Source organism: Mastomys coucha, unplaced genomic scaffold (genome assembly GCF_008632895.1).
Source record: "Mastomys coucha isolate ucsf_1 unplaced genomic scaffold, UCSF_Mcou_1 pScaffold21, whole genome shotgun sequence".
NCBI lineage: Eukaryota > Metazoa > Chordata > Mammalia > Rodentia > Muridae > Mastomys > Mastomys coucha.
Genome location: NW_022196904.1, coordinates 156,343,850 through 156,357,229, shown reverse-complemented (window position 1 = coordinate 156,357,229; position 13,380 = coordinate 156,343,850). Strand labels below are relative to the sequence as shown.

The following is a 13,380-nucleotide window of genomic DNA, read 5'->3' as shown; positions in this document are numbered from 1 at the left end:
CTATTACACAAAATACACCTTCTAGCCCTTGGAATGCAAAGATCCAGGAACCGCTGCCTTAAGGTAGCGGAGAGCCACTTCGATCAAGGAGATTGGTGCAGAAATAACAATAGCAGTAAAACAGAGGCTGCAGCCCTCTGAGGTGTTCCTTTACAGCAGACTCTGTGGCCTCAGCCCAAGCGAGCACAATCCCCAACGCATCACAAGACAAAAGCCCCAGATTCCAGACTTGTCCTACGGGAGGGCCTGCCTGGAGGAAGGGCTGACAAAACTGGTTTTTCATCCCCTTGAGCCCACATACCAGCAGGCTTTAAGCTGGGGTGGAGGAATAGTGCTGATGAAGAGGCAAAGGGCAAAAGGATTCCAGAATGTGACTATGGCTTTCACTGTCCCTTTCCCAAGACAGGAAAGACTTACTCCTGAGGGAGAAGACACAGCTACCTGTGATGGCAACTCTTAATTGTCAACTGGACTATGTCTGGAATCAGCTAAAACTCAAGCCGCAGGGCATACCCGTGAGAGGCTTTTCTTGATTGGATCATTTGAGATAGGAAAGCTAGATCATTTGAGGTCGTATGACTCACCCTAAGCTGGGCCACACCTTCTGGTGGCAGCCCACGGAAGAGGACATGGAAGAAGGAAGCTTTTTTTTTTTTTACCTGCTTGCACTCCTTCTCTTTGCCAAGTTCATCTGTCCTGCTGCTGGGGCATTCCTTTATCTGAATTAGAACCTGCTTCTTTGGGATTCCAAAGTTATTAAAGACCAGTTGAGAACCCAGCATTGTGGACTGAACGACTGCTGGATTACTGGCCTTTCTGTGAAAAGACGGCCATTGTTGGACTAGCCAGACTAGCCTGTAAGGGGTTTTAACAACCCCCCTTAAATAAATAGGTATTTATTCTACCAACTCTGCTCCTCTAAGGAACTCTGACTAAACCCACTACCTACTTGTGGCCCAGATTCTTTTAGGTGGCTGACTTATACAGCGCTCGCTGTCAGCAGGATGCATTGGAGGTGGAGGACTGCAGCAGGATGCATTGGAGGCAGAGGACAGGAGCAGGATGCATTGGAGGCAGAGCACAGGAGCAGGATGCATTGGAGGCAGAGGACAGGAGCAGGATGCATTGGAGGCGGAGGACAGGAGCAGGATGCATTGGAGGCGGAGGACAGGCTACAGGATGAACTGAGAGTGAAGAGCTCCCTTTGATCATCAGGTGGCAAGAAGACAGGAGGAAAGTATCCCCCAGTTCTGACTGTAGCCTGAAGTCAACTGAGGAAGGGACCACAGTACTCATGGGCCTTTCCCAATCAGTCTCACTGGAAGCCAGTGGGATATGCAGGTTAATTATCCTCATTTCCAGATGATTTAATAACTATTCAAATATAGTCAGGCTGTGTTCTTAACCACGATAATTTTGATTATTTTTCTCTTATATGTGCCTTCCAGAGAATCAATATTTCTTAAATAAGTGAAGTACAAGGTTAAGTGTGCATCAGAAATCAGAACAGGTAAAAATTGCATTTACAACTTCCCACAAGTTCTGCTCAGAATTTCTCAGGGGATTGGATGCTCAGATACAATAGTAAATAAATGAATAACAGGTGTTAAGTGCATTATGAGGAACTTAAGCACTGGTAATGAAATACACTTTAAAAGCATTGTAAAACAGTTATGCTTAATGAATGAGCACCGAGCACTGAAAACAAAACAAAACAAAACAAAACAAAAAAATGGCCAGACTAGCTAAAATAAAACCCAGCTATGTTCCTGAAACTTGAAGCTAACTGTTATAAGACAGATGGACCAAGACCAGGAGCAGATGATGATCAGTCTGACCCATCATATGCAGTTGTTCACTGAGCCTCTACTGAATTTGGTACTAAGATACAGAGAGCATGGGGCATGGGGCCACTCTCTAATCAACCATTCGATAATGATGTTTAACCTTCTCAAGCATACATCCACACAAATAGACAATAAACTCAAGTTCTTTATGTCTGAACACAGTCCAGGGGTGGTGCAGGCTGTAAGCTCAAACTGTAGGATGGAAGCATTGCTAGACCATGCCTCTCTAGAACACATCAGCTGGCACTTGGTAACTTCTCTCCCTGTTTCTATATGGAAACTGATACGGTAAAGAGTCGGCCCATTCTAGTGTGATAGAAACTTGTCTTGCCAGTGGGGATGGGTGCAGACTCCAAGTTCTCTTAACTTGATAGACCTCCAAGCCATTTTCCTTCTTGCAAGTTCAAATAATAGCCGGGAATCAAACAGTCAAATAGCCAAGAGTCTGTTCTCTAGAATATCTACAGCTTTAATCTCATGAGCAGGTTTTACCAGGAGGCAATCAACACAAACAGGAAGAAATGAATGCATACACAGTGCCCACAAGTATGTGTGTGCACACACACACACATTTGTCAAGTACTAAAGAGTTACAGCTGCAGTGCACTGCATGAGCAATGATGTCCGAGTGTGAGGTAAGGTAGCAGTTACATTGGCTCTTTAGCTCTTTGGCTTTTAAGGGTCCAAGTCTTTCCTTGCCCACTCTGTTTTCTCTTCTCTTCTGTTTTCTTAGTCAGCAGAGAACAAAAAGACCCTACTTTAAATGCCATGATCCAAAGCAATTTCAAAAAGATTATCTTTGTTCAGATGTGTGTGTGTGTGTGTGTGTGTGTGTGTGTGTGTTGATGGCCAGGAAGTAGAACATCAACTTCACTCCAGCCATGGGGTTCCAGCCTGCTCAGCTTTCTCCCTGACAACCAGCTCCACGGATTTCAGGTTAGCCTAGCCCAGTGCTCCCACAACTTCCTCTTCTTACGTGAAGAATGGATGTTTTGTGTTCTCAGGTATGGCTTGGCGATGCTGCTGTAGCTATGGCCTCCCCTGTTGCCCACTCTGCTTCCTGGCTGTGTCTGGGGCATGCCAAAAACTCTTGCCTTAGCGACCGGACACTGGTTCTTCTGCCTGGAACACCTTCTTCTGGCAAGCTGTCAGGCTCATGCTGAGCACTTCCTGGGTATCGCCATTCCAGACAGAGGCCCCCAAAAGCCACCCTGCCTACAACAGCGTCTCATCTGTGTCACTGTTCCCTCTGCCTGTTGGATTCTTTGTAACCCTTCCTGCCTTCATCACAGCTGACATTCATTTGTTTACACACATCTCCTACTCTAAAATGTTCCACAAGAACAAAGGATGCACCCTTTGTTATATTCACGCCTGTTATCCATAGCTCTCACAGCATTGGCAGGTATGTACTAAGACCCAGTAAACATCTCCTCAATGAAAACAACAACAACAAAACAAAACAAAACAAAACAAAAAACAGATAGTCACCACTCTACACTTAGCAAAGCTAAAGGCAGAAAAAAGTTTCCTCTGCCTTCAGTGATTTCAAAGTACTTTGTGACCTAAAAGAGGCTTGCTTCCCTGCCTCCAGCAACAGAAATCTTCCACTGATATCACTGTAGCTGCTGAGATGGTACCATGACCACCAATCTGGTTTTTAATGAGTCAAATATGCGTGTACACATGACAAGTGTACACACGTGTCAGCCTGAGGTTTTCCTCAGAAGCCATCTGTCTTGGTTTTGGAGGCAGGGACTCTCCCTGGGACATAGGGCTGTTAGATTAGGCTGGCTAGCCAGTGTGCTCCAGGAATGCTCCTGTCTCCACCTTCCTGGTGCTGCGATTGTAAGTAGGTGCCAGCACACTTGGCTTTTTATGAGGGTTGTGGGGATTAAACTCAGGATCTCATGCTTGAGTAGTACACACTTTCCACACTGAGCCATCTCCCTGGCCTGTTTCCCATCCCTGGGTACAGTGACCATAACCAAGCCACTGCCGCTCTTCATGCAGAATGCCTGCCCTTCCTTCTATTTCATCTGCACTGTGAATGTGTATGGAAACTCCACTGAGAGCTGCATTTTTTGCCATGTCCCTCCTGTACAATCAACAACACAGTACAGCCAACTCTGGGGAAAAAAAATTAAGTGATAAATAACAATGGCACCGGAAGCACAAAGGAGGCCAGGAGTTAGGGAGTCAGCGCTCAAGTCACCCTTAGCTGGCAAAGAAAAGGGTACTGTAGTTAACAGAAGCCAGTGTGTGCACAAGAAGGAATGCTTCTTGGGCACGAGACATCTCTAAGCCATGAATGTTAGACACATAAACAGGTCCCGTAGCCATGGTGCTCAGGTGTGTGCCCAGGGTGTGGCTTTTTACATCCTTCACCTCCCCCCAGAGCCGTCATGATCAGGCTGTTTCTTTTCTCCTCAGACAGATGCCAACCCTTTCACTCATGTACTTCCTATACTTTCCACTTTTAAGAACCAGCGGGAAAGCTTTACATTTTATAGGTTGGTTGTGTTTGTTTTTGTTTTTAATACAAGCATCAAGTGTAGAGTTGCTTGCTTATAGAGACAGCTGGCACCAGATCTCTGGTTAACCTGTTCCCATGACAGTGGCAGCAGAGAATGCCAAAGGTGGTTCACATCTCAGGCCACGACATGGGATGGCCAGAGGCCTGTCTCTGGATCTGTTCTAAAAGGCTTCTGATAAGAGTGTCAGGCAGACCCAGTCCACAATCATGCCTGGATAACTCATTCTAAATGATAAATCTCCTTCTTATTAAAGCATGTAAAATGTAAAAGCAGTTTATTGAGCTGGTAAGGTGGCTCAATAGGTAAAGGAACTTGGCCTCAAGCCTGATGAGCCTAAGTTCAGTCTCTAGAATCCACATGGTAGAAGAGGACAAGCGTCTGCAAGTTGAACTCTGACCTCTACTAGCATGCTGTAGCACATGTGTGCAAATTCACACACAAAATAAATGAAATATTTTTAAAAACTAGCTTATCTATTTTGAAAATATTTGTACACACAGTCATCGTAGCAGGCATTTATAGCTAGCATTGCAGACAAAAACTGGCCAGGCAGTGGTGGTGCACACCTTTAATCCCAGCACTTGGGAGGCAGAGGTAGGTGGATCTCTGAGTTTGAGACCAGCCTGGTGTACACAATAAGTTCCAGCTAGGGCTATACAGAGAAACCCTGTCTCAAAAAAACAAAAAACAACAACAACAAAAAAAACCAAAAAACAACAACAAACCCAAAAAACCAAAAACCGAAAAACTTGATAAAACAAGAGGAGACACTATCAAATGCACTACCTCCGAGTCACTTATTAGATATTTGACGAAGAGCTGTATTTTGTGCGGATTACCCACAGGGGTAGCAGGTGGTCCTTGCTTACCGCACATCTACAGTTCAGAGCATGCAGGGCGACCAAAGAAACCACCTCTCTGTATATACCTTCTGCTATGTGGAATTCTCCCAGGCCCCTAAGAATCTTTAGGTGACTCTCACTCAACCTGTGTCTCTGGGGACCTGCCAACACCCTGCAGCAATGTTAAAACAGCTTTGGCTCTAACCTCGCTGTACGGCAGGGGTCGTGGCTAGAAGTATAAGAAGAAGCCAGGTGTCTCTAACAGTTCACCAGGGCTGAAGACCCGTCTCCTGGGGTTCCTCAGCTCCTCTAGCAAGCTTTTGCCTCCTATCAGACTATGGATCTTTCTTCTGAATGTCTATCACTTTTGGGCCCTATGGATTACTTGTCTTCCCAAATAGATCACAAAGCTTCCCTGAGCTAGAAACTTACCTTTAATGATCCACAGAGTCTCTACAGTGCCCAGTGCCTAAGGCAACAATATCACCCACAATTTATACAGACGCTACTATAGAATTCTACATGGACCCTAGAAGTAACATAAGCTGCCAGTTTGCAGGAAAGGGAACTGAAATCTTCAAAGACGTTAAGTGACTTCTCTCAGGTTATACAGACAATAAGTGACAACCACCTTCTACCTTAGGTTCAGCTGACCCCAAACTCTTTACTCTTACAAATGGCAACGACCTCTTGATGAGTGGTTTTAAACGCCTGGACTTCAACTTCAAGATATATATTTTAAGCAATCATTTGTATGAGGTTATAGAAATGATTATATTACTTAAAGCAAAACAAATAGTCAAAAATGCACATTCTTATTTTTTTTAATTAGCCAAAGTAATGCAACTAGCAGTCTACACTGCAGCCTCTGACTTAAGATATTTTCTAAAGCTCTGGCAGGTTGAGAGTCTTTTCCTTCTAAGTCACTCCTGTGCCTTGCTAAAAGGGACTCTCACTGAAATGGTCCACTATTTAGGAAAGAAAACAGTCTCAAGGAAAAGGGAAATCACCTTGTAACTTGCTGATTTCTCCTGGGAGCCTTGTCTGAGAAGGTGACTAGAGAGGAGGCAGAGCCACACATTCCCACACCATCACAGGAGAATAGCCAAGGCCAAGGCACTGGGCTGTTCTAAACAGAGCATGAGATTTTTAGAAGGCAGATCAGGCATCTTGACTCCCATTGGTAGAAGAAACAGAGGCAAGATTGTGCTGAAGCTGGAAGGGAGAGTCAGGGAATGCACACAGGACAAGCAGGGATAAGCATCATGAGGAACATTCATACATAACCAGGACCAGGATTGAATGCTGGCAGCTGGAGACGTGGTTCCGTGTAGCAAGCATTTTAACCTTCCGGCTCCCTTTGTACCTTCTGTTAGTTACGACACAGACAGCTAAGCCACTTTGTCAATTTAACTTCCCAGCTACTGGAGTGACTCGTCAAAATTCACTTTTGTCAAAGTCTAAGCCTTTGTCTAAGGAGACAGCCAACTTCCGAAGGGATACTTGCAAATATTTAACAGGACTTCTCAAGTCTATGATATTATCACAAAGGCTGCTTGGGAGAGAAGGGGTTAATCCTCCTTGAAAACCTCTTTACTGTCCACACTCCTCTCCTGCAGCTGCTACAGAGAGCTCTCCTCTTAACACTTTTTGAAGGCAAGTACCAAAGCTCCCCACACTGTTTAAAATTTAAAAGCACATCCAATCACGTTTCGACCAAATCGTGCACATTTTGAAATACAACCTGAATCAGAAATCACTCAGCCAAGCTTATATGTAACATGTCTCGGTTTACTTACTCCGAGAACACGGGCACCATGCACTTGCTGTGCTTTTTAACCTACCCTGAAGCAAGCAGGAAAAGACAAAAAAAAAGGGAGGCCTGAAGGCTCCAAAGTCCTAACCAGGGCACTCCAAAAGATGCCTCTCACAAGACATCTAAAAGGTAGCCTCTCGCAGTGAAGGTGCTACATGCTTGTTTAAGTACTGTCTCATCAATGACACAACCCATAAGCTATCCTGAAATAACCACAATTGCTCCGGTAAAACATACCTGAGGATGCACAGTTAACACGGTGGGGAAACTGGCACAGGCGACAAAATGGCGGCTACAGGAAACAGGGGAAGGTTACAAAATTTCTAAGAGCAGAAGTGGCTTTGAAGTAATAACTAGAAACAAAGAAAAAAAAAATAACCTAACCTTCTCAAGATAACCACTAGATCAGCCAGAGAGCACGGCTGTTGGCTGTGCTGTTTGAGGAAGTGAGGGCAGAGCAGACTCTGCTCTCTCAAAGGAAGCGGCACCCACTTCTGGGTTAGTCTCATTTTAAGACAGTTTGGCCTCACCTGACACACATCTGGTCTTCAGGCCTTAAATAACATGATACACATGTTATTAGCCAAATAACGTAACAAACACTCCACACTCCCCAGTTGATTAAAGTCAAACTGTAGGTACCTTGAAAGGGGATATTATGTTGTAAAACTCTTATTTGCTCTCCCATGTGAATGATTTCACTGGTGTGAAGTTCCAGGCAGGGCCATCTACAACCACAGAGAGGCTCAGAGACCTCCTGGGATGGGAACGAGGGGATGCAAAAGGGTGGGAGGGGAAGTGCTCTAGACTCTGTCTGGGAAGAGATTAAGTGACTCATAAATTGCCCATATTCACAAAACTGTGATCCTAAAATTGATAAATTTCATAGTATATAAATTTACTTCCAAGGGAATTATCCCATAAGAAAGATTTGTATCTCGAGCTTCTGAGATTTTTCAATTAAAAAATTCTAACCAAATATGCTAAGAAATCGTGCTTACTTTCTAGGCTGCCTCGTCTTCCCACATAGGAAATGGTTTGGGGTAGCCTGCAAGCCCCCCTAAGTAGAGAACATCAGAACCACAGTTCTGGGCTATCTCATTCTACTCACACCAGAGGGAGATGTCTGACATCTGACGGCAAGCAGAGTTACAGAGTAGTGGGCAGAGAATGCTAGCTGCAACATGAGCTAAAGCTAGTGGAGGGAGGGGTAGATGCTGGGTACTTCAGTCTGAGACCACTGAGCAACCAACCCTGTAATGCACACTTACTAGCTGAAGAGAGGGGAAACCAGATGTGCCGATGCTGTGCCGATGGTACTGTCCCAAGTTGGGTGGGAGCGTAAACTGCTTCCTTATTTCTGATGATGAATACCTAGAATTAGAAAAAGAAATCTCCATGATGTGATTATTTAAACTAACCCAACACACTACAATTACAATGCAGTTCTTGGCTGAGTTGTGAGCAGAGCTGACTGAAATACTTCCATGAACTATGGAGCTATAAATAATTAAGACTTAAATGTTCATCATGACAACGTACAGGGCATGGTTATTTGGTTCCCAGCCTTCTGTGTAATGCACAGAGATGGGCAGGAGATTGCTACCTGTGCTCATCACTTCTCTCTCCACAAAAGCATCATTTTCTTTCAAAATGCCCCTGCTCATCTGTGCACTGCTTAGGCAGAAATATGGGCCATGAGGTAGACACATAAACTAAGGCAGGCCTATCATCAGGTCAGCCTTGTAGCATTCAGCATGAGGAAGAAGAGACTGCCTGGCATGCATTCAGACTCTTGCTGGCCCTTGTACTAGGTCTGGTGAAGCACAGAACTCCACAGAAAGGGGCAGCAGCCAGGATAGTAGGAACTGTCCTTAAGTTCTGAGAGCATTGTCTTTATTTAACAGTAAAGGAAAACAGTGTTAGGAGTGAGCACTCTATTATATTCTATAAGTCATTAGAGAAACGTATAGCAGATCATAATAGCATGCCTCTTCAAATTTAGTACAATGGCCATAACAGAGCACTAGACTGTCAGTCACAAGTGCTGCCAGGTGATAGAGAAGCACATGCATGCATTGTTGGTAAGGATACAAATAGTATAGTTCTCTCCAGAAACAACCTGCCAGTTCCTCAGGAAGCTTAGCATGTGTGTGTATGTATGCATGCATGTATGTATGTATGTATGTATGTATGTATGTGTATATATATATATATATATGATATGTATCAAAACCCACTGATAGCTACACCTCCATGAGAAATGAAAACAAATGTGCACATAAAACTTAAAAACACGAGCATTCAGAACAGTATTATCACGAAAAACCACAACAGCTTGTTGTAAGTGGTGACATGTGTCCTTAAACTCAGCACTTGGGAGGCAGAGGCAGGTAGATCTCTGAACTTGAGGCCAGCCTGGTCTACATAGTGAGTTCCAGGACAGCCAGGGCTACACAAAAAGCAAACAAAACAAAACAAAACAAACAAGAACCCCGAAAAACGAGAACAAAAACAAAACCAACAACAAAACAAAATAAAACAAAACCAAAACCCAACCAACCAACCAACCAACCAACAAAACCCCCCAGCATTACTCTTAAGAGTCTAAACATGAAAACAACACAAATGTTCATCAGTTGATGGATGTACAAAAAGTAATCTACCATAAAATGAAAAAAAAACAACTCAGCAAAAAGGGAACCAAGTATGCTATATGGTACTATTTGGGAGAATCCCAAGAGCATCATCCAAAGGGGAACAAACTAAATCCAAAGGCCACATAGGTATTCTCCATATGAATTTTCTAGATTAGTAAAATCTACAGACCAGAATGTAAATTAGTAGTTGAAAAGTGTAAATGGGATCACAGAGTAATGGAAAATGCCTCTGAGCAGGGTTTCTTTTTAAAGAGATGAAAATGTTCTAAAGTTGTGTTGATAGGTCAGCAGTTCTGACTACATTAGAAGCCACTAGGTTGTGCACATTAAATACACGTGAGGTATAGGCACTGTGTCTAAGCTGTGGAGGATCTAGGTAAAAGTTACAAGTGTCAGTACAAAATAAGGTTGAATGCAGAAATTACCTAGTTTAGAATAAAAGTGGGGGGATTCAGGTTTTGTCTCTGTGTAATTTTAATCAGAAACTGATATTAATCAGAAATTGTAACATCACCAGTTCAAAAAATCAGATTAGATTGTCTCAAACCAAAGTTACCTTGCATTAATATTAATGTAACATGTGTTCACACTGCAGGGACTCATATTAAGACAGAAGCCATTCCAAATGAATTTGCGAATTGCTCTTTCTAATTCTATGAAGAATTGAGTTGGAATTTTGATAGAGATTGCTTTCAATCTGTAGATTGCTTTTAGCAAGATGGCCATTTTTTACTATATTAATCCTGTCAATCCATGAGCATGGGAGATCTTTCCATCTTCTGAGATCTTCAATTTCTTTCTTCAGACACTTGAAGTTCTTATCATACAGATCTTTCACTTGCTTGGTTAGGGTCACACCAAGGTATTTTATATTATTTGTGACCATTGTGAAGGTGTTGTTTCCCTAATCTCTTTCTTAGCCTGTTTATCCTTTGAATAGAGGAAGGCCACTGATTTGTTTGAGTTAACTTTATATCCAGCCACTTTGCTGAAGTTGCTTATCAGGATTAGGAATTCTCTGGTGGAATTTTTTGGGTCACTTAAGTATACTATCATATCATTTGCAAATAGTGATATTTTGACTTCTTCCTTTCCAATTTGTATCCATTTGACTGCCTTTTGTTGTCTAATTGCTCTGGCTAGGACTTCCAGTACTGTATTGAATAGATAGGGCAAGAGTAGGCAACTTTGTCTAGTTCCTGATTTTAGTGGGATTGCTTCAAGTTTCTCTCCATTTAGTTTGATGTTGGCTACTGGTTTGCTGTATATTGCTTTTACTATGTTTAGGTATGGGCCTTGAATTCCTGATCTTTCCAAGACTTTTACCATGAAGGGTTGTTGAATTCTATCAGTATCTAATGAAATGATCATGTGTGTGTATGTGTGTGTGTGTTTTGAGTTTGTTTATATAGTGAATTACGTTGATGGATTTCCATATATTGAACCATCCTTACATACCTAGGATGAAGCCTACTTGATCATGATGGATGATCATTTTGATTTGTTCTTGGATTCAGTTTGTAAGAATTTTATTGAGTATTTTTGCATTGATATTCATAAGGGAAATTGGTCTGAAGTTCTCTTTCTTTGTTAGGTCTTCGTATGGTTTAGGTATAAGTGTAATTGTGTCTTCATAGAATAAATTGGATAGTGTTCCTTCTCTTTCTATTTTGTAGAAGAGTTTGAAGGGTATTGGTATTAGGTCTTCTTTGAAGGTCTGACAAAAACCCCAGGATAGCGAAAACTATTCTCAACAATAAAAGAACCTCTGAGGGAATCACCATCCCTGACCTCAAGGTGTACTACAGAGTAATAGTGATAAAAAACTGTATGGTATTGGTAGAGAGACAGGCAGGTAGATCAATGGAATAGAACTGAAGACCTGGAAATGAACCCACACACCTATGGTCACTTGATCTTTGATCAAGAATTGACAAATGGAGCCGGGTGGTGGTGGCACATGCTTTTAATCCCAGCACTTGGAAGGCAGAGGCAGGCAGGTTTCTGAGTTCGAGGCCAGCCTGGTCTACAGAGTGAGTTCCAGGACAGCCAGGGCTATACAGAGAAACCCTGTCTTGAAAAAAAACAAAGAACAAAAAAAAAACCCAAAAACAAAACAAAACAAACAAACAAATAAACAAAGAATTGACAAATGGGACCTCATAAAACTGCAAAGCTTCTGTAAGGCAAAGAACACTATCAATAGGACAAAACAGCAACCAACAGATTGGGAAAAGATCTTTAAAAATCCTTCATCCAATAGAGGGCTAATATCCATATATACAAAGAACTCAGGAAATAAGACTCCAGAGAATCAAATAACCCTATTTAAAAACAGGGTACAACGCTAAACAAAGAATTCTCAAGTGAGGAATATCGAGTAGTTGAGAAGCACCTTAAGACATATTCAACATCCTTAGTCATCAGGGAAATGCAAATCAAAACAACCCTGAGGTCTATCTCACAACAATCCGAATTGCTAAGATCAAAAACTCAGGTGACAGCAGATGCTGGTGAGGACATGGAGAAAAAGGAACACTCTTCCATTATTGGTGGGATTGAAAGCTGGTACAACCACTCTGGAAATCAGTCTGGCAGTTCCTCAGAAAATTGGACATAGTATTACCTGAGGACCCAGCTATACCACTCCTGGGTAAATACCCAAAAGATGTTCCAACATATAACAAGGACACATGCTCTACTATCTTCATAGCAGCCTTATTTATAATAGCCAGAAGCTGGAAAGAACCCAGATGTCCTTCAACAGAGGAATGGATACAAAAAATGTGGTACACTTACACAATAGAGTACTACTCAGCTATTAAAAACAATGGATTCCTAAAATTCTTAGGCAAATGGATGGAACTAGAAAATATCATCCTGAGTGAGGTAACCCAGTCACAAAAGAACACACATCTCATGCACTCACAAATAAGTGGATATTAACCTCAAAGGCTTGGAATACCCAAGGTACAATTCACAGACCACATGAAGCTCAAGAAGAAGGAGAAAGACCAAAGTGTGGATGCTTTGGTCCTTCTTAGAAGGATGAGCAAAATACCCATGGGAGGAGTTACAGAGAAAAAGTATGGAGCAGAAACTGAAGGAAAAGCCATCCAGAGACTGCCCCACTTGGGGATCCATCCCATATACAATCACCAAACACAGACACTATTGTGGATGCCAACAAGTACTTGCTGACAGGAGTCTGATATAGCTGTCTCCTGAGAGATTCTGCCAGAGCCTGACATATAGAGGCAGATGCTTTCAGCTAACCATTGGACTGATCACAGGGTCCCCAATGGAGGAGCTAGAGAAAGGACTGAAGGAGCTAAAGGGGTTTGCAATCCCATAGGAAGAACAACAATATCAACCAAGCAGACCCCCCCAGAGCTCCCGCTGACTAAATCACCCACTAAAGAGTACACATGGAGAGACCCATGGCTCCAGCCAAATATGTAGCAGAGGATGGCCTTGTCAGACATCAATGGGAGGAGAGGCCCTTGGTCCTGTGAAGGCTCGTTGCCCCAGTGTAAGGGAATGTCAGGGTGGGGAGGCGGGAGTGGGTGGGTAGGTGGGGGAACACCCTCATAGACGCAGGGAGATGGGGGATGGGATAGGGAGCTTCTGGGGGGAGGAACTGGGAAAGGGGGTAACATTTGAAATGTAAATAAAGAA

The 13,380-nt window shown here is 42.9% G+C and overlaps 1 protein-coding gene across 2 annotated transcripts in view; it reads right to left on the bottom strand.

The window, feature by feature from the left end:
* Dock8 (dedicator of cytokinesis 8) overlaps nucleotides 1-13,380 on the bottom strand; it is a 210,216-nt gene that overhangs the window by 148,682 nt on the left and 48,154 nt on the right. The window contains exon 2 of one of the 2 annotated variants that reach the window (XM_031389985.1): nucleotides 8,314-8,416. In XM_031389985.1, coding sequence (XP_031245845.1) covers nucleotides 8,314-8,416 — 103 coding nt within the window. Of the gene's footprint in view, nucleotides 1-7,279; nucleotides 7,335-8,313; nucleotides 8,417-13,380 lie in introns of those variants that run through there. The other variant, XM_031389986.1, reaches the window with a different exon arrangement.